General features: G+C 49.8%; 1 protein-coding gene across 13 annotated transcripts in view; it reads right to left on the reverse strand.

Moving 5' to 3' along the window:
• The window catches only part of CELF2 (CUGBP Elav-like family member 2), a 521,311-nt gene that overhangs the window by 68,969 nt on the left and 434,533 nt on the right, over positions 1-17,809 (reverse strand). For 11 of the 13 annotated variants that reach the window (XM_045874446.3, XM_045874447.3, XM_045874438.3 and 8 more), the window contains 2 exons: positions 10,250-10,298; positions 2,289-2,423 (listed from right to left, as the gene is read on the reverse strand). In XM_045874446.3, coding sequence (XP_045730402.1) covers positions 2,289-2,423; positions 10,250-10,298 — 184 coding nt within the window. Of the gene's footprint in view, positions 1-2,288; positions 2,424-10,249; positions 10,299-17,809 lie in introns of those variants that run through there. The other 2 variants (XM_064592082.1, XM_054507372.2) reach the window with 2 other exon arrangements.

Raw genomic sequence — 17,809 nt, forward strand, 5'->3', positions numbered from 1 at the left:
CCTGCTCTTTCCTGCGAAAGCTGGGGCGGCTTGAAAATCTCATCTGCGGAAATAACTCATGGAGGCTCAAGGAGCTCTAGACACTGCAGGCACCAACGCTATTCATTACCGTCTCCGCCGGAGGGACGGAGAAAGTGCCGGGTGGACCCGGTCCCGCAGAGGGAGAGCAGAAGCCGAGGTCTCTCCTAAGCCGCGTGGATGGCCCGCTTTGGCAGGAAATCCGCCACATGCGCTGGGAGGTGAGTGGGGCAGCTGTGGTGACTGCTGCCCTTTACAAAGGGGGAAACTGAGGCACAGAGCTAAGGACAAGGAACTGACTATGGTTGCGGTTCACGTCAGAAGTCCTGGGACTGGATTTCGGGGTCACTGGCCTCTGGGCCACTATAAGTTTCACTACGATTAATTTAAGGGCCTTCCTTTCTGTTCTTTCTCCACGCTGTGTGTCCTGGCAAATGGGAAACCGCTAAGACAGAAGTGTGACTGAAAATAAGAAGAGCAGAGAAGGGTGGTTCGGATTGCTACACTGGCAGCAGGGCAGGGACTGCGGCAAGAGGATCACGTGTTTCTCCCTGTTTTCTTCTTCGTCTAGCCACACTGCCTTTCCCTGCAGGGTTCTCCCCCCCCCCGCCCCCCTCCCCCCGGGCTGGTTGGCCTGAGCGGGCGCGTACCTATCAGGACTGCCAGCACAGTCAGATGACCCCACGTGGCTGGAAGGCTCTCGGGGCTGGGTGTGCCGGGGGATGGCACGATGGTCCTGGCACCCTCCTCTCCTGTGCGCTGCCGGCCCCGGGGCTGCTGTGGGCGGCGCCGGTAGCAGCGTGGGCGGGCAGCTCCGGCTCCGCCCCAGGCACTGTGTCTGCGCATCGTCTGCGCATCGTCTGTGCATCGTCTGTGCATCGTCTGCGCCTGCGCATCAGGGTCCCGCTCGGCGCCCATCTCGTGCAGCTGCCAGAGCCGCCCGTGCTTGCAGCGAGGCCGACTGACAGCCTTTGCAACTATCGGGGAAGGCTCCAGCTGTCCCTCCCTTGCCTCCTTCCTTTTAAAACCACCTTCGGAAGAAGACCGAGGCACCGCAAGCTGGAAGCTGTTCACCTCCTCCTACTGTTCCCCTCGGCTCCCTCCCGTGCGGGGCTCTGCAGGTGGGTGTAGGCGGGAAACTTTTGTTCTCTGTGCCTTCCATTCTAGCAGCTGACATCGTGAAGTTTTGTGTGTCAAAGCCAAAAGAACAAGTGTTCTTTCTCACATGGTGCTGCATTCAGCTAAAATGAGGGAGATGGGGGAAAATCCGTGCTTGGGGACTTAAGGCCCAGGCTTTTCTTTCAGCATGTGGTCAGAGACTGGGAATGAAAAGAAGTTTCTAATTAGCCCCAAGGAAGCTGCGTCGGTAAGTACATTAATAGAATGAGATCCTCTCTGTGTTGCAAACATATGGATTTCTTAGAAGAAGTGGAACGTACGTTTTATATATACACTCTGACTCCAGCCTCCTGGGCTGTCTCAGGAAACACAGTCTGATGGGGGTGAATGCTCAGTGACAGCACTTAGGAGTGGTTTAGGGAAGGATCTGTGTGACGCTGTCCAAGGAGAGGCAAACATGGAAAGCGAACACTTATTTCCCGCTGCCTTGGATAGCTGCTTGCAAAAATACTGGTTTTTGTCAGTGCTCGAAGCCACCATATCTGCTTCTGTCACGGTGACAAAGAGGAGCCTACAATCTTCTGGACCAAGTCATCTCTCTGCCACTTAATGGACTTTCTGCGCTCAGGCCTCCCGAAGTTTTGTTCTTTAAAATAAAACCCTCATAGCCCAGGATAGGCCCAGTGCTTCTGAGTGCCTACCTGCTCTGCGCTACATGGGAACACTGCCGATTTTCCTTGGTTTCTATCGCTGTCAAGAGGCCCATCCCCTTCATGTTTCTCTCGGGCAGAGGCAGGAAGCCAGAGACTAAGATGAAAACAACCCATATTCTTTCCTCCTCCACATCCCTCCCTCACCCCCAAAACATACTTCAATCTGAGATCGAAAGAGGTGTATAACGACAGGGCAGCCTGTCAGCTTCCCCGCTGGCTGGGAGAGCCTGAGCTAATATGCCTTCAAAACCTTCTTGACCTGAGAAATACAAGGCGATCCCTTCTGCTACGGTGAAAAGTTCACGGTGGATAACTTGATCACACGGGACACATTACAGGGTAACCTCTCGCTGCGTGCGGTGGCTATGTCTACCTTGATTGTGACACAGAGTTCCAATTAGCATTTAAGGGAAGAGACTTTATAGACGGCACACTCACCTCGACTCAGCCCGTCGGGTCCCCGGAGAATCCGGCATTCTTCTATCTGGCCAAATGGAGAAAACATCACCCTGATATCATTCTCATTACATTTCTTCGAAACCATTCCTATGAACAATTTTCGGTCTTCCACAGCTAGGAGATAAAAATAATGAATGAGCAAAGGCCATTTTTATCCCTTTTCATGTAATCAATGCTTCATTACCACATCAAGCTGGGGGCCCCCAGTCATGTGAGAGGAAGCAGCGCCCCAAGGCCAGCTCTTCTGACTTCCATGCCCCGCCCCCCAGCTCTGCTCTCCCACCCAGACCTTCCCAGACACTGCCTTCCTCTGTGAGCTCGTGCTTACCCCTACGACACCTTCAGAGGACAGGAAACCTACAAAAAGTCCTCCCCTTCCCGCCCTGTTTGGAGACTCACAGTGCTTACTAATATGTTAAAGCTCCATGCAGTTGCTAAATGCTACTGTGACAGAGAGATATTTTGGAATATGCCTTTGAATTTTTTTGTAGGTGTTCCTTAACTTGAATGACCGAGAAAGAAAAAGGGTCAGGGAAAGAAAAATGGGATGAACAGAGGAAGTGCGATAGGAAACAAAACTTTTAATAGGGCACTCGGAGAAAACCTTCTCCCCCAATTTCAAATAGCTTTGCCCCATGGATCCAGACAATAAGAAGAGATAAGGGAGATGCTCATCTCTCTGGAGAGCCAGTAAATAACCTGTCTGTCCATCTGTCTGTCACACTGGCTGTGCAGCTCTAACCTGGACAAGGCATGGTCTGCACCTGCAACTGAAGAGTAAGCCAACTGTAGGGAGAAAACAGGGCTGTGGCTACTTGAGAAGCCCATCGGGACGGCCAGATGCTCAGGGTGGAGCCCTTAACGGACAACGACACGCCCATTCTTAACCTTGGAAACTGCCAGGAGGGTAAGACTGGGGAAGGTTTACCTCTGATGACCTGGGAGATTTTCCTCAAAATCTACAAGCTTGCGCTCAGGATAAGTGGCCTACATTTAGCCTCAAAGGCTCAATTATCACTGATTTCAGGACAGTGTTCGCAGCCTTTTTTTAGGAAAGAGAAAAAAAAAAAAAAAAAACCCGTTCTAGACGTCCATGGGGAAGAGTCTTGCTTACTTCCTGTGTTGCATTTTAATCCATTTCTCGGGACCGGGAGCAAGGGCAGCTGGAGGTGGTAGCACCTGAGGCAGGCCGGCTTAGGGCCTTGCCGTCCACCGCTGTGTTCGTACCTCCGTGTTGTGTCTGTCTCATCATCTCTCCATTGCTCTTCAACTGGCTTTTATCTCTGTCTCCCTTATTCCTGCCTTGGACAGTGTCTCATTTTCATTTAAACAACAAGAATGTATTTTAGGCTTTCCAGGGCCAGGTGCTCTTGGTGCCTGGGTCGAACTGGCCTGGACACCCCCGACCCCGCGCTGGGGCCCGGGAGAGATCTGTGGGGGAAGCAGGGATGGGACACAGGGAGGTTTGCTCTGAAGCCACACCCGTCCACGAGGGGAACCCTTCTGCCTGTGGTGTCCACTGCAGTAGCTAAAGCCACGCGTGGCTCCTGAGCCTTGAACCGTGGCCAGTGTGACTGAGAAACTGAATTGTTATTGTGATTTAACTGTAACTAATTTAAATTTAAAAAGCCACAGGTGACATTCTAGTGGACAGCGCAGCTCTGAGAGGCCTGAGTGAGGCAGCTAAGTGCTCCTTCCTGTACAGCCCAGACTGGAAGGGAGAGACTTGAAAGATGTTTTGTCTCACTCTAAAAGACACCCACCCCACCCCGTGGGGCAGGGAGGGAACTTGCCTGGGGTCATTCAGCAAGGAGGGGGCCTAACCTGGACCACACCTGCTGCCCCGCTCCTGGCTCCAGTCCTGTCCCCGGTGGTGCTGTTTCCTACGAGAGCAGAGGAGTGAAAGGAGGCCTCCAGGGGTGGGCAGGGCCAGGTCAGGAGACTTGCCTGGTCCCAGCCCTGCCATTGAGTTGATGTGAGACCTTGGGGAGTGAGAAAACTTCTGTGGACCTTGGTCTTATCATCCATAAAATGGGTTTCAACTCTTCTCTATCCTTGCTGTCTTTCTTAAGGAACAGAGAGAAGTGGGGCGGGGTGGGGGGGTGGGCAGAAACGCTGAAGCCCAGAATCCCACCCACCAGCCGCGCTCTGCACTTGGGCAGCTCCTGAGATAGTGCAGAGAAACTCGGGCTCTGAGGACCATTGGAAGCCACGATGCCACAGCACCTTGAGCTGCCGATTGTGTGCCAAGAGCTTGAGAAAGGCATGTAAGCTGGCCTTTAAGGAGCACAGGGAGAGACTGGTAGAAGCATGGGGGCAGCACAAGGTATAAGGAAAGGAACACCCTGTCCTGGGTGTAACTGCTACCCAGCAATGGGTACGTCAAAGTGGACGTGGGCAATGGCATCACTGGCTCTGAGTCGTAGGGGGAAGCTGGTGAGGACCTGCCTTCCTCCCTGAGATAACAATCTTACATTTAAGAAGCGCTTTTCTTTCCCATCAAGCAGGTGAGCTACCAGTGGTCTATGGGTTAGTGGTGGGAGTAGCATCTGTGCTCACCAACAGCGGGGTCACCAGGATGACACGGTGGCCCAGAGGGAACACGGCATCCCCCCGATGGGAAGGAACGGACTGAAGCGCTGCAGAGCAGGGAGCGGCCAACTTCTAGTCGCAGTTGTAGCCTTCTCCCTGCCCCCCATCTCTAGGACCTCTACCTGAGGAAGCTGTGGCTAATATCTTCTTGAGACTAAAAAAAAAAAAAATCCTATTGAATTTCTTCTTATTTTGAAGGATCCCGTTTTAGTTCTTTCAAACAAAAGCAAATGATAAATTGCCAGTGAGTCCTTGGTTTCACTGGGAAACCTATCATGATGGCATGGAGCTAAAACACTGCAGGTTTGGAGCTCCAGGGTGATGCAGGCATAAGCTAAATGTGCAGCTCCCGAATAAGCTTAAAGGATGATTTTTCCTAAGAGGCATAGTAAGAACTGGAAACAACTGCTCAACAAACCCTGGCTTCCGAGGCATCCCGCCGGCTAAACCTGGGCAGGGAGATGGAAGAGAACGCTCTTTTCAATGCTAAGTAGCAGCCAAGGAAATAGAACGGAAACCTACACCTCCCAGATGCTTTCCGAAATGCCGATGTCCTCCCAGGCGTGCGCCCCATCCAGGAAGCTGGATGTTTGCAATCACTAGAGCCCTAGTACCTCTGTGGCTCTAACAGCTGGGGCCGTGCGTGCTTTAAGGGCAAACGGGGAGAACTACTCACTCCCCGCTTTCTTCCCCCTCGAGTTTTCCCAGTGAAAATTTATTTGTAAAACCTATTCCTGGGATTCCCAGTCTGAGGATCCTTAAACAGCTTTGTCAGCATTTTAAATAAACATAATTATCGTGCATTCACTGAACTGTCCATCAATTTTTGATGAGTTTCTTGGTGGGGTTTTTTCCACCAAGTGGAAGTGAGTGCGGCTCATTTAGGTTTTCAATCCACGCGAATGCGGATTGCTTCAACAAACCTGTGTTTACAGTATCCTGTTAAGTGCTTTACGGAAATTAAAAAAAAAAAAAAAGGAAGGCAAGAAAGAAAAGCCTACTTTCCTTCAGGATAACAGATGAATGAGCAAGGGGCGATACTTTTTACCCCGAGTGCTGTGCGGGTGGGGCGACCCCATCACTCATTACGACCGGACTGGAAGCTATTCCATAACCAGGGACCATTTCAAGCTCTCCTCCCGTGGCATGAGAATGGGTTAATATTTTAAGTTTTAAGTGGGGACTTTTTTAAGTTCGAGGAATAGAAACTTCGTTTTTGAAAAATCCCTAATTGTAAGTCTGTGCGAACACCCTGGTGTACAATCTGTCAAAGTCACACCTGGATTCAGGGCGGCCTGAATTAATTAACAACTTTTCAATGTGTTAGTGCTAACATATGGCATTTAATTACTGCCTCCAAATCCGTGAGTCTCTCCACTTTGAATTTCAAAATTATTTCTTCCTCCTCCAGTGCATTGGAAAGTGACCGGATGGGGATGCCCTGTGATTCCCATCTTTACTGGAGGCTTGCAAACCTGCAACCTCCCTGACCACGTTCCATCATTTTGACCCTGTGAGCTCTGAACTCAATGCATGGACACCAGGGGTTTCAGAGGCCTTGAGAAAAGAGAAAGGGCTTACTTGGCATTTCTGGATGTGAGGCTCTAAGGAGCCCCGACAAGTTGTGAGGTTGGAGGGTTCAAGCAGGATGCATTTATGTTCTGTCTACAGAGTAAAACAAAACAAAAACACCAACCCTTTCAACCAGAAGCACGACATAAGAGTGAACACTGGCTGGTCGCTGAGACCCCCAGCACAGAACCAAAGGCAACCTCTATGCTTTTCTTATCACTTACTGCTAGACAAACTTCAGATCCGGCAACTGCATGTACTTTTCAATCTTGCACAGGTGGTACCTTTTCCTGCATAGCAAACAAAGCTGGAAAAGAGGCCTTCCCATGGTATACAGAATGAAAGATAGTAACTATGTGCTAGGGTATGCTGCAATCCAGAATCCACACCTCCTCAATCAAGCCTCTTCCCCTGCCATTACTCAACTGTATGCAGTGGAAGAATGGTAAGAAAACTTGGAGTCTGTGAAATTTGGGTATTTATTCAGTGTGTTCTTCCTAAAGACCCCAGTATTTTATTGCTGATCCAGAATGGGATTTTTTTTTGAACACCTGGCACAGTTAGAAGTAAAATGCTATGAGTTTGCAGAAATATGCTAGAGGCTGCAGCTTAAATCAGAGCCAATTAAGAGGGCAGGCTCTAGGAGACCTGGAGATCTGGAAAGCCTGTGTAGGAAAATGCTGAAGGGCGGGGCAGATCCAAGAGCAACCGAGTGTGTTTGGGCTTACCACAGTGGTTCCCTTTGTCAGAATCTCTAGATGGATGAAGGCTTCAAAGAGCGATTGCTTTCTGGAATTCATTTGTCCATCACTAATTAATCAGTGATTAGCAGCCCTTTCTTGCTCAGCAAATACAAAGTTTCCGAAAGCCGAACATACTGATAATGAAGATGGTTACTGTCTAACTGTGATGAGTCCTTTGTGCTATCCATAAATGTCAGCAAACTCAATAAAGGTGCAATTAGAGCTCGTTATCTCTCTTTCACAACTCCAGGAGCTATTGAGAGCATCTGAGCCAAAGAAATCTTTGTGCTCTATGAGCTTTGGAAACCACGCTTACCTGTCAAAACTGCCATGTGAAATCAGAAAGGACTTGCACCTTTTATCACTTGCTTTCGAAAATGATACATCACTCCTGATTCCTCAGCCAGGTCCAAGGAGAACCCTGAGGCCTGTTCCGTCTCTCAAGGTGAGGCACAGACTTTGCACCTCCATAAGGAAAAATGCCTTAAAAGGAGCTTTCAGTCCACTTACACTTTTTGACTCCCCCCCCGCCCCCCCCGGAAACTCAGAAAGTGAAGGTCAATCTATAAAGCAAAGGAAGAACTGGCCCAACGAGAAGGTGTGTGGAGGTGGTTTTTCCTTCGTGTGTCCGGAGCCGTGCTTTGGTAGGAGCAGCAGCCTCGGCTGCCCACAAAGCATAACACCGCCGCTCACCTCCCACAAGCGCACCGATGACTTAGCAGAGCAAATATTCACTAAGTGCCAGGCATTAGGCCAAATTCTTTGTAGATGTTAACTTATGTACTCCTCGAAGCACCCCGTAAGGTGGGCGTCACAAGAAGGATTCAGACTGCGGACCACCGAGCGCCCCCCTCTTGCAGCCAGAGATATGGGGCCTGGGTGAGGTTACAGAACCTGCCCAAGGACCCAGTCAACACGTGCATGGTCAGGCAGGGGTCAAGTCTGAGCTCCTCGAGATAGCTTTTACCTGCTACCCTGAGTTGCTTCCTGAACAATGGCATTTTTAGGTATCTTTGCATCTTAGTAATAACAGTGTCTAATCCTGCTTGGCAAAATGGTTGGCTGAGGGCGGTTCTACTCTGTTGCTGCCATTCTAAACCCAGAGCAAACATCAGCTTCGGAGTCCAGAGCTGACACTAGAAGCAAGGGTGACCAACCAGTTGAGACCTCCAGGTCGCTAGCCTATAGAACGGGTTCTCTAAGTCAGGCGTTGTGTCCACACAGCGGCAAAGCTAAAGAAGAAACCCTTTCATGGCCCAGCTACTTGGGTATTCCAGGTCAAACATCTCCAGAGGAGTTATCTAATTCATCCTGTTTTTATAACAGTGACCCAAGGTTCAGAAATAAGACCACACCTCCTTCATGGCCCTTGTCCTGACCCAGGCTAGAGAATTAAGAGTCCAAAGACAGGGAGCATCTCTTAGGGGCCAGGAGCTCCCAGATGACTTCACAGACAGGGTTCATCCCCCGAATACACAACTCCTCTCTCCCATGAGGAACAGAACAGACTGTAAATGTGTACTTCTGGAGCAAAAAGGCTCAGGAGTCAGCATGGGCACCTGGCCTTCTGCCTGTAGATACTCTCAGTGCAGAGCCCTATGAGGCCAGAGAAAAATCCGGGAGGTAACAATAACCCACATTTTAGAGAAGTGGTGCTCTATTGTTTGCAAAACACTGTTGTATCTTATGTGAGTCAAACAAAAAACAAAAAACACCTATCTATGGAGGTAGTGACCATGACCCCATTTCATGAATGAGGAGATCCAAGTTTGGTTGTTAAGTGACCGTTAGATCAGTAGACTCAACGTCAGTAAGTTCCATGGGGTCAGGGCAGTGTCTTTCTTAGTCCTTCCCCTTATTCTGCTTCAGACTCAGGGCCAAAGCCCAGCCCCTAGCAACAGGCCCCACCCACAGTAAGTCATCACGGGGTAACTGCTGAATAAAGGGGTGAAGTCACCTGACCAGGGTCCTGCAGGAAAGCAGGGTGAGGTTTCGGACCCTCTGATGCTGGATGCTGCCTTTGCGGTATGTGGTACGGGAAGAAGGGAACAGACTCTCAGACAGGGGTGCAGTGGTGGAGGAGATGGGTGGGGAGAGGGGGTAAGCGCCCAAGTCTACTCCCTGACGGATCAATCAGGTGCTGGTGGTACCATGCTCTGACTTGGAATTTTCTTCAAAACTTCCTAGTCTGTGAAGAAGCCAGAAAATGGGATGCACTACAATTAGCAAAAAATGCCTTGTGGAGAGATTTAGACCCCAATCATAATTTACATTTGCAGATATGCAGATCTCTGAGTGCATGGCTTCTGCCCTGATTACTAATTAATGAGGTGCCAACCTGCCTGTGGAAGCAAACAGTGCTGATTATGTCAGTCTTGGGGGACGGAGACGCGTTGAGGTCTGAGAAGGTAGAAGATTCCTTTAACATACATTTCAGTGAATTCAAAGAACAAAATGGGGACAGAAGGCGGGTGTAAACGGAAGCAGAAAGTTAGGAGAGAGAAATGTGGCTATTGGCCCTTCCGCATCTTGGAGAGGTAAATCTCGATGATTTCACAGACATCATCCCATGCATATTTTAGTACTGAGCGTCCATTTATGTAATCAGCTGGCTGAATTCTGAATGAATTTGGATGCAGATGCATCGGTACAACTTAGAGAAGAGTGCCATAGAGGAACACACCAAAGGAGGAGAAAAGACAAGCAGCATTCTTGGAGGGTAGGCCCTTTCCCGCTCATCCACTTTACACACCCTGAGGTCCTTCCTCTCCATCAGGTGTCCTGGGATGCTTGCTCGGTGGGAGGGGATCAACAAGAGGCAAAGGCCACAGAGTTACCACACAGAGCAAGCCCCGAACAGAGGGACACGGAAAACCATTTCTTGCAATGTCTTCAACAGATCTTTACACCAGAGACGTATCCCCCACTTTTCCCAGAGCAGGAAGCACATGGGGCCGGCTCCTCCCTCCCCCGTCTGACTCCTTCATTGAAAGAAACAGACAGTATTACATGAGACAGTTGGTCACCACCTACCGTTTGACTTTTCACTATCTGCAGGTTTCATCTGAATGGGATGATGCATCTAAAAATACAAAAGTGAGAAAGTAAAGGCAGATTGAACAACTGTATGAACAGTCTCAGAAACCCCACACTATTAAACTTGAGTCCTCAAACTGTTACAAGGACACATCAGTAATAACAGGATCTCTCCCCGTCAAAAGTAAACGCATGAAAATGCAAGCCTGTGGTGACGTTCAGGAATAGAACCCTTTTGAGTCACTGGGCCCTGCGACACAGGATTGGGCTTTGTAGTCGGACCTGAGTTTGAAACCTGGTTCTGCCACTCAGTATAGTTTCTGCCCATATCTTATAGGCAGTTCTGGCTCTGCCGTTCATCATCATTGCCACATGATTTTGGGCAAGCGCGCTAACTTCTCTGAGCCTCAGTTTCCTTATCTGTGCAACAGAGGTAACACCTGCACGGCAGGAATGAAATGAGCAAAGGCATATAAAGGGGGCGCCGTGAACAGGGGCCAGGACATGCTGGGAAAAATGAACTACTGTTATTCTGTAGTATATTACACATTTAAATGCAGATTGTCTTTGTTTTTCTTCTGGCCATGCTCTCTGCTGCAGGGATTTTTCTTAGACCTCAAAATTATGAGTAATTTGAAGGTCTAGCAGTTGATTGATTTAGGCGCTATTACGTAATTTTTCTCAAATACAAAGTATGACAGAGGAATGCAGAGCTACTAAAGGGATGGAGGAGGGAGGGGAGGTGGGAGGGAGGGGCAGGAGGCATGGATCTGACGATCAGGTTCGCTTGGTAGGTGTGCAGGAGTGAGAGGAACCTGAGACAGAGTGGCGCCAAGGTCCTGAATCGTGGTGCCCCTGGGTGCTCTGTGGCTCTTTACACAATGCCCATCTCACCACCGTGCACGATCCACGGAGTTTACTCCAAGCGCAGAATGCTACCACCATTTCCAATTAAAATAAATTCATCCAACCACTTTCAAAGGTCCTCTCGCTTTATATTTCATCATACCCCAAGGAACCTCAGAGCCACAGTGTAGATGGAATCACTGGCCTTGCAAATGCTTTTATTATAATGGGTCCCGTTCTCTCTGAACCTTTAATTCCCCCAGTGGACTTCCATCACTTGCAAGCCCCAGCTCTGGGTTTTATCTAATTTAAAGGAAAGGGGAATGGTACTTGGCTCTGGCACTTAAATGATGGAAAATTATCATCAGGCAGTTAGGGCCATGTGTAGCTAATGCCTGGCAGGGTCTTCAAAACACAAGGGGAATGGGAAAGAGGGAGTACTATCAGGGGACGAGAGGCTAAATAATTCAGGGCTGCTTCATTTATCCTTTTTTTTTTTTTTTTAATGTTTTATATATTTATTCATGAGAGTCAGAGAGAGAGAGAGAGAGGCAGAGGGAGAAGCAGGCTCCCCGCCTAGCAGGGAGCCCGATGCGGGACTCGATCCCAGGACCCCGGGATCATGACCTGAGCCGAAGGCAGACGCTTAACCATCTGAGCCACCCAGGCACCCTGCTTCGTTTATTCTAAAAGGCAAGATGCTCTTATGCATAGAACATAGGCCTTTACATGTGGGGTCTACTCGGATTCCCACTCCATTAACATACTCAATTTGTGGAGGAGAGACTAGAATGAGAATGGAATGTTCAGGGGTCAGCAAGTAGAGCAATCTTTTCAGAAAAGACTGGAATTTATCCCTAAAAAGCAGACAGAAGTAAAATGTGGAAAAGTCCTGGTTTGGGCTGGGTAAGGTGGGCTCTATCCTACAGCTAATGCTTGGGGAAGATGGGCTGAGTCCATCTCAGGGTAGGGTAGCTTCTACCCAGGGTAGAAGGTGGCTACCCTTCTAGCATGGCTTTATCCATCTCTTCAGCAAAGATGGGTGAAGTACCCACTGTGTCTCAGGCTCTAGGCTAGGAACTGGGGAACAAGGCCCAATAAAGAATTTCAGGCCCTTCGGGTGCTCAGTGTGTATGGGGGAGGCTGATGTGTCAACAGCCCCAGGAGCAACATGGGAAGTGCTATGCTAGACAGAAGAGCAAGGGGGTGCAGGAGCTCAAGGGAGCAAGCACTTCATTCTGCCTGGGGAGGAAAGTGAAGGCTTCTTAGCAAAGGGGATATGTGATTCGAGTCCTAAAGGTCAAGTTGGACTTGCTCGCAGAAGAGGGGGAAATGGCATCTGAAACCAAGAGAATATCCTGTGCAAGGCACAATGGTGAGAAAAAGCATACTTCCTCCTAGCAAGGAGGCCAAAATGTGTGTGGGGAAGGGCGCAAGAAGGAGATGCGAAGGCAGTTGGCACCTGGGTCTCAAGAGGATCCTGTGTACTAAGGAACTGAAATTGTGTCTAAAAGTCAAGTCAGGCATAGAAGATTCAGGTAGCAAGGGCAACAAGATCAAATCTAAATTCCAGAAAAGTCCTTTCTGGCTACGATGTGGTGGATAAATTGGGACAGGGTCAGGGGGGGCCGCTAAGAGGCTACTGCGGACATGCGTGTGAAATCGATGGTCTAAACCTCAGAGGCAACTGGCTGGTTGTGGGGATGAGGGGGAATGAGAACCATCACGGGAGCATGGCTCAAAGAGGGGAAACATGAGAAAAGTAGTTTTGGGGGAGACTGATTAGTGCAGGTCTGGACATGCCACACTCGATGTGACTGGGGCTGGAGACAAGTTGGGTGCCACAGAGCACCCAGGCTGTAGTGACGGCTCTGGGGCCATGGGCATGGGTGAAACTGTCCATGAGGGAACGTACAGTGAAAAGAGCCAAGAGCCAAGGACTATCAAGAGAACCATAGAGAATATCAAGAAAAAGGAAGCGAAGAGGTTTTGAGCAGGAATAACTGGTTACGCAGGAGCCCCGCGGGAGAGCTGTCAGAACAAGGTGATGGTCAGAGCATGCTACGATGGAAATGCCCAAGTATCCTTTTGGATATGACAATACGATTTTCTTCTGGGAACTGATCAAAAGCAGTTTCTGTGGGGCGGTGGGGCCAGAATGCCACACTGCAGGAGCTGGGGAGTAATAGGGAGGAGAGCAGCAGGAGATACGAGAACTGCACACGACTATCTCAAGAAGATTCGCTCATTGGAGTCTGGGGCAGAGGATGAGGATGTGGCATCTTTCTTTTCCAGAGAGCAAAGACAACAGGCCAACGTGCTGAAAAGGGTCAGATGAGAGTCACAGGTTGAGGCAAGGAGACAGGAGGTGAGTGTACCTACACTATGTACAGGACACAAAAATGAATGAAGAGGACTCTTGCCCTCAGCGAGCTTCCTATCCATCATGGCAGCTGATGTGCACAAAGAGAAAGAAGAACAAATAGTGGCAAACATCAGAAAAGGGGCCTAGACAGAGTGCTATGGGCATTCAGCCGGACCTCTGATGTGCACGGAGGTCTGGGGCAGCAGCTCTGGGAGCTTCTGCAAGAACAGAAATCGTTCTGCTCTAAAGCTGTCAAGGGCCTGGGGAGCATTCAGCCCAATGCTCTTCATTTATACGTCTGAAGGGAACCGTGACTTCACGCACAGCTGACTGACGACAGAGTTGGGATCAAACATCTAAGCTCTCTCCATTTCATTCAGGGCCGATTACCCCCAGATCACACTGCTTCTCTACTAAATGTCCAACATGGGACTTGGACGCACGAGCCTACAATGAAGGACCGCAGGCCCCACCCACTGAAGGCGCTGCCGTACCCCACCAGGCGGAAGTCACCTTCCCTCCTTTGACCTCCCTGAACACTTCATCTACGCACTTTATGATGAGTATTACTCCAAGACTTGACTCTTGGTTTTCCTGCAGCTGCCGAGAGACTCAGCTCCGTTTCTGACCTGAGACTGCCCCGAAGGCTCTGGAATGTAAGATCAGTGGTAAGAACATGGCCATTGCCACTGCAGACTTGAACTTTGCTCTGGTCCTCCCCTGGCCCCGAGAGAGAGAAAGTCAACTTCACATAGTTGGATTGTCGGAGCATGGTGAATTCTGAATGGGCGGTCACCCTCCTTCAGAGGAAGGTGGTGAGGACTTTGGGAAGGAAGATGAAGACTGTGGGGATCATGTGTGTACAGCACTGTGACCTTCTTGGAGAGGGGTGTTCAATCAGTACTATATTAAGAATGGCTCATTATCATGGACAGTGCATTTGAGTTATACATTTATGGGATATAAACATCAAGGAAGACCAAAAAAAATGGTCTGGAGGAGTTGTTTTCGTAATGTTGTTGCACTTCCTCAAAATTTCATTATTCCAAAGAAGTCTGGGAGATTTGTTGAGTGGAGCGAGAAAGTGACGGAAAGGAGCCGGCATTTAGTGGAAAGTTTCAAGGTGTAATAAAGGGATTCCTTTCCTACGACAGGAAATGGTTCAAAGATTTGACACAGTCAGACTAGCACTACGCATTTGTTCACTTATTTCTTCGTTTACCAGATGCCATGTTAGTGAGATGCTGCGAACTCACGGATGGAAGAGTCTGGTCCCACTGGAGCTTATAATACAGTGGTGCTGACAGCCACATCAGTGGCACACCCACGCGGAGACACGCAGCGTGGGGACTCAGAGATGCTGGACGCAGACACAGGGAGGGCGAGCCAGAGAAGGTGTCTGAGCCAGAGCAGAGTTTGAGTTCAGTCCTGAAGGAATCCTAACGCTCACCAGGACCCGAAGGAAGGATGTTTCAGAGTAGAGAACACACTCTGAGGCACAGAATAAGAGAAAACCAGCCATGTTGCTACAAGAGAATGATGTGACGACCTTCTGACTAAGAGAGGAAGCAACAGAAGTCACTAAAGAAGGTCATTCACCGAATACGAAATACCTAAAGCAGCATAACCAGGCTAAGAGTGAGGGATATGCTCAGGGATTGGAGAATTTCAAGTAAGATGAAAACAATGCAAGTCTACTCAAGCTTGAATTAAAACTTGGAACCAGACTGGTGGCCAGCAACCCTACCCTCACCACGCCATCAAGAACGAAAGATGAAACCCAGGGTGTCCAAACCACTGCTTCTCTAGACTATGTCTGTTGCGAGGGGGGAAAATGGCTACCCCTGCACCCCCTCCCCCCCGCCTTTGGGGGATGGGCAGGGGGTGGGGCCCGGAGCCTGTGTTCTGCACCTGGAGGTCCCAGCTGACAATAGCAGACTGGACGAAGGACCAGGGAATTTGGCAGTCATGCTTCCAATCCCCTAATGCCTCACCAGTCCTAAGGCAATCTCAGAGTCAGGCTTGAGGGTGGTTCCCTAGGGGAGGACAATCTTCAAGAATTTTTGCAAGTCTCCTAAGAGACACACACTAATGAAGTTGAATCTGCATCTCCATAAGCATACAGGGTGGGCAGAGTCTGGAAAAAAATCTTCAGGGGTCTGTATTGTCATGATCTAACCAATGGCACCTCTGTTGGAGGAGTCTAGGAATCGTACACACACCAGCCTGTGACACCCACAGGGCGGTTTTCCCGAGGCACAATGAAACCAGAGTGCCCAGTCTATTACTAGTGTTCAAGTCAGCTTGTCCTTGGAGCAAAGCAAGACCATGGGATTCCCTGTTGGCAGAATACTTGTCCTGGGGACATGCCAAGATCAATCGTTTTGGAAACGGATCCTGTTCATGGCAGTAAATTTGACTTAACACATTTCATCAAGTTTGCATTTCTATGAAGAAAGCCTTCTAAATCTATTTCCTCGAAGATTTCTTTGCACATGAATTTGTCATTTTATTGTAGAACAACATTTTGCCTCCAGTTACGCATTAAGGTACTGGTTAACTTCTTGGTCTCTAGCCCTGTTTGTTTTTTAAAAACAGATGAAATCTAACAAAAAGGGGAAATTTTAAGAGCTCCTTCCCTCCTGGTGGGAGGAGGGTGTGGGGGGGATGACTGGAACCGAGCATGTTCCTTAGAAATCAGTTTAATTTCGGTGACATCTGTGTAGTAAGTGTTCCATCCCACGTACAGAAGGTGGAAACTCCCAGAGAAGAGGAGAGTTACTGCAGTTCACTGAGCTCCATTTCTTGGGGACCTGATGAGGCTTCCAGTGAGTTGGGGCTTCTTGAGGTTAAGGGCTGAATCTTGCACCAGATTGGAGTATGGCATCAACAACGACACCACGCAGGCTGCCGTCCCGACGTGGGCACTCTCGTGGGACGCTGTCGGTGGGCGTCGGGGCACGCCAGCCTTCCAGTATAGAGCCTCCCCCTCTCTCCCCCTTTCTCCCAGCGCCTCCTGAGTGAGCGGCCCTTGGCCTTCCCTCCCCTTGTCCCCCCCCCCCCCCAACCCCTGGTCTTCAGAATGGCAGGTCTCCTGATAGGACCCGACGCTCCTCACTCCTGAACGCATTGACCTTCGACGCATCACAGAAGCACCCGGCTGCAGCTCGTGAAAATGAACAGGAGGACGGAACGTTGGAGCAGAGCCGTCACGCCAAGTCCGTGGGGGTCACCGCACGTACAGGGAGCTGTGCAGAGCCCCGCCCGCATCACGGGTCCTGTCACATCACAGCGACAGGGATGGGCTGGCCCACAGAGCAGCGGCTTTCACGAGCTATGCTCTCGGGAGTCCCCATTATACCTGCAGTCTGGCGGGATTTCGCCAAACCTCTCCGCCCCGGTCCTGTGGTGAATGAGGGGGAACCTCTGAGTTTCGACAGCCAGTGTTAACCCCGGCCTCGTCTGGGAGCTGGAGGGCCTGGGGGAAGGAATCAGGCTGGTTTCTCACACCGAGGGGAACTCGTGTTGAAACTTGTTTAACCCCAGCCATCACCCATTGATGAGTTAACCACCTTTAACACGAGATTCAATAAAACATGCCATTTCTTAACCTAAAGTGGGTTTTACAGTCACTCTTCTGCATCTCATTATTAAACCTGTCTTGACCCCTGAGGGAACAGCCGTGATGGTACATATTATAAGCTCACTGCCCATAAAATATTTAAAGGGAGAGAAGGGGGGTGGAAAGACGTGACTTCACACGAGAGCCATGCACCAAGTGAGAAAATGACAGGACTCCAGCCCTTCAAGACCAACGGGAACTTTTCTCTCCCTCCGTGATGATGCACATACAGCTCGTGCAGACCACCTCCAGCCTCACTGTACAGGACACCGTGAAGTACCCAAAGCACCTGTACTTCCTGCATTTTTCTGAAAAAAGGTGGTAGAAGTGGCAAAAAGGAGTTTCAAAAGATTTGCCTTCCACTGGAACGTGCCATGCCCGCAGATCGAAGTCCGTATTGCCGGGGGGTCTGCCGTTACGGCGAGGCACCCGAAGCCACGTTGGCCGGCCCGGCTCTCCAGGTGGGTGACTGCGGCATTTTCGGTCATGGTTCTACTAGGCTCGGCGTCAGGGAGGGTGGAGAGAGACCAAGGTGGCTTCCGGAATGTTGACGCAGCCTTACTGAGGACTATAGTGTGGTCAACTTGCGAAGATACCTTTAACAGAATGGCACCTCTGCAAGGAGTCGGAAGACCCAAATCCGTGTGCTGCATCAGCTACAACCAGCCCATAGCTACACCTGGTAGGTGAAGTAGAGAATGCAGGCAATTTTTGTGAGATGTTT

The sequence above is a fragment of the Mirounga angustirostris genome, unplaced genomic scaffold (assembly GCF_029215605.1).
Source record: "Mirounga angustirostris isolate CCGP_5_RB_7025 unplaced genomic scaffold, mMirAng1.0.hap1 SCAF_5, whole genome shotgun sequence".
In the NCBI taxonomy this organism is placed as follows: Eukaryota; Metazoa; Chordata; class Mammalia; order Carnivora; family Phocidae; genus Mirounga; species Mirounga angustirostris.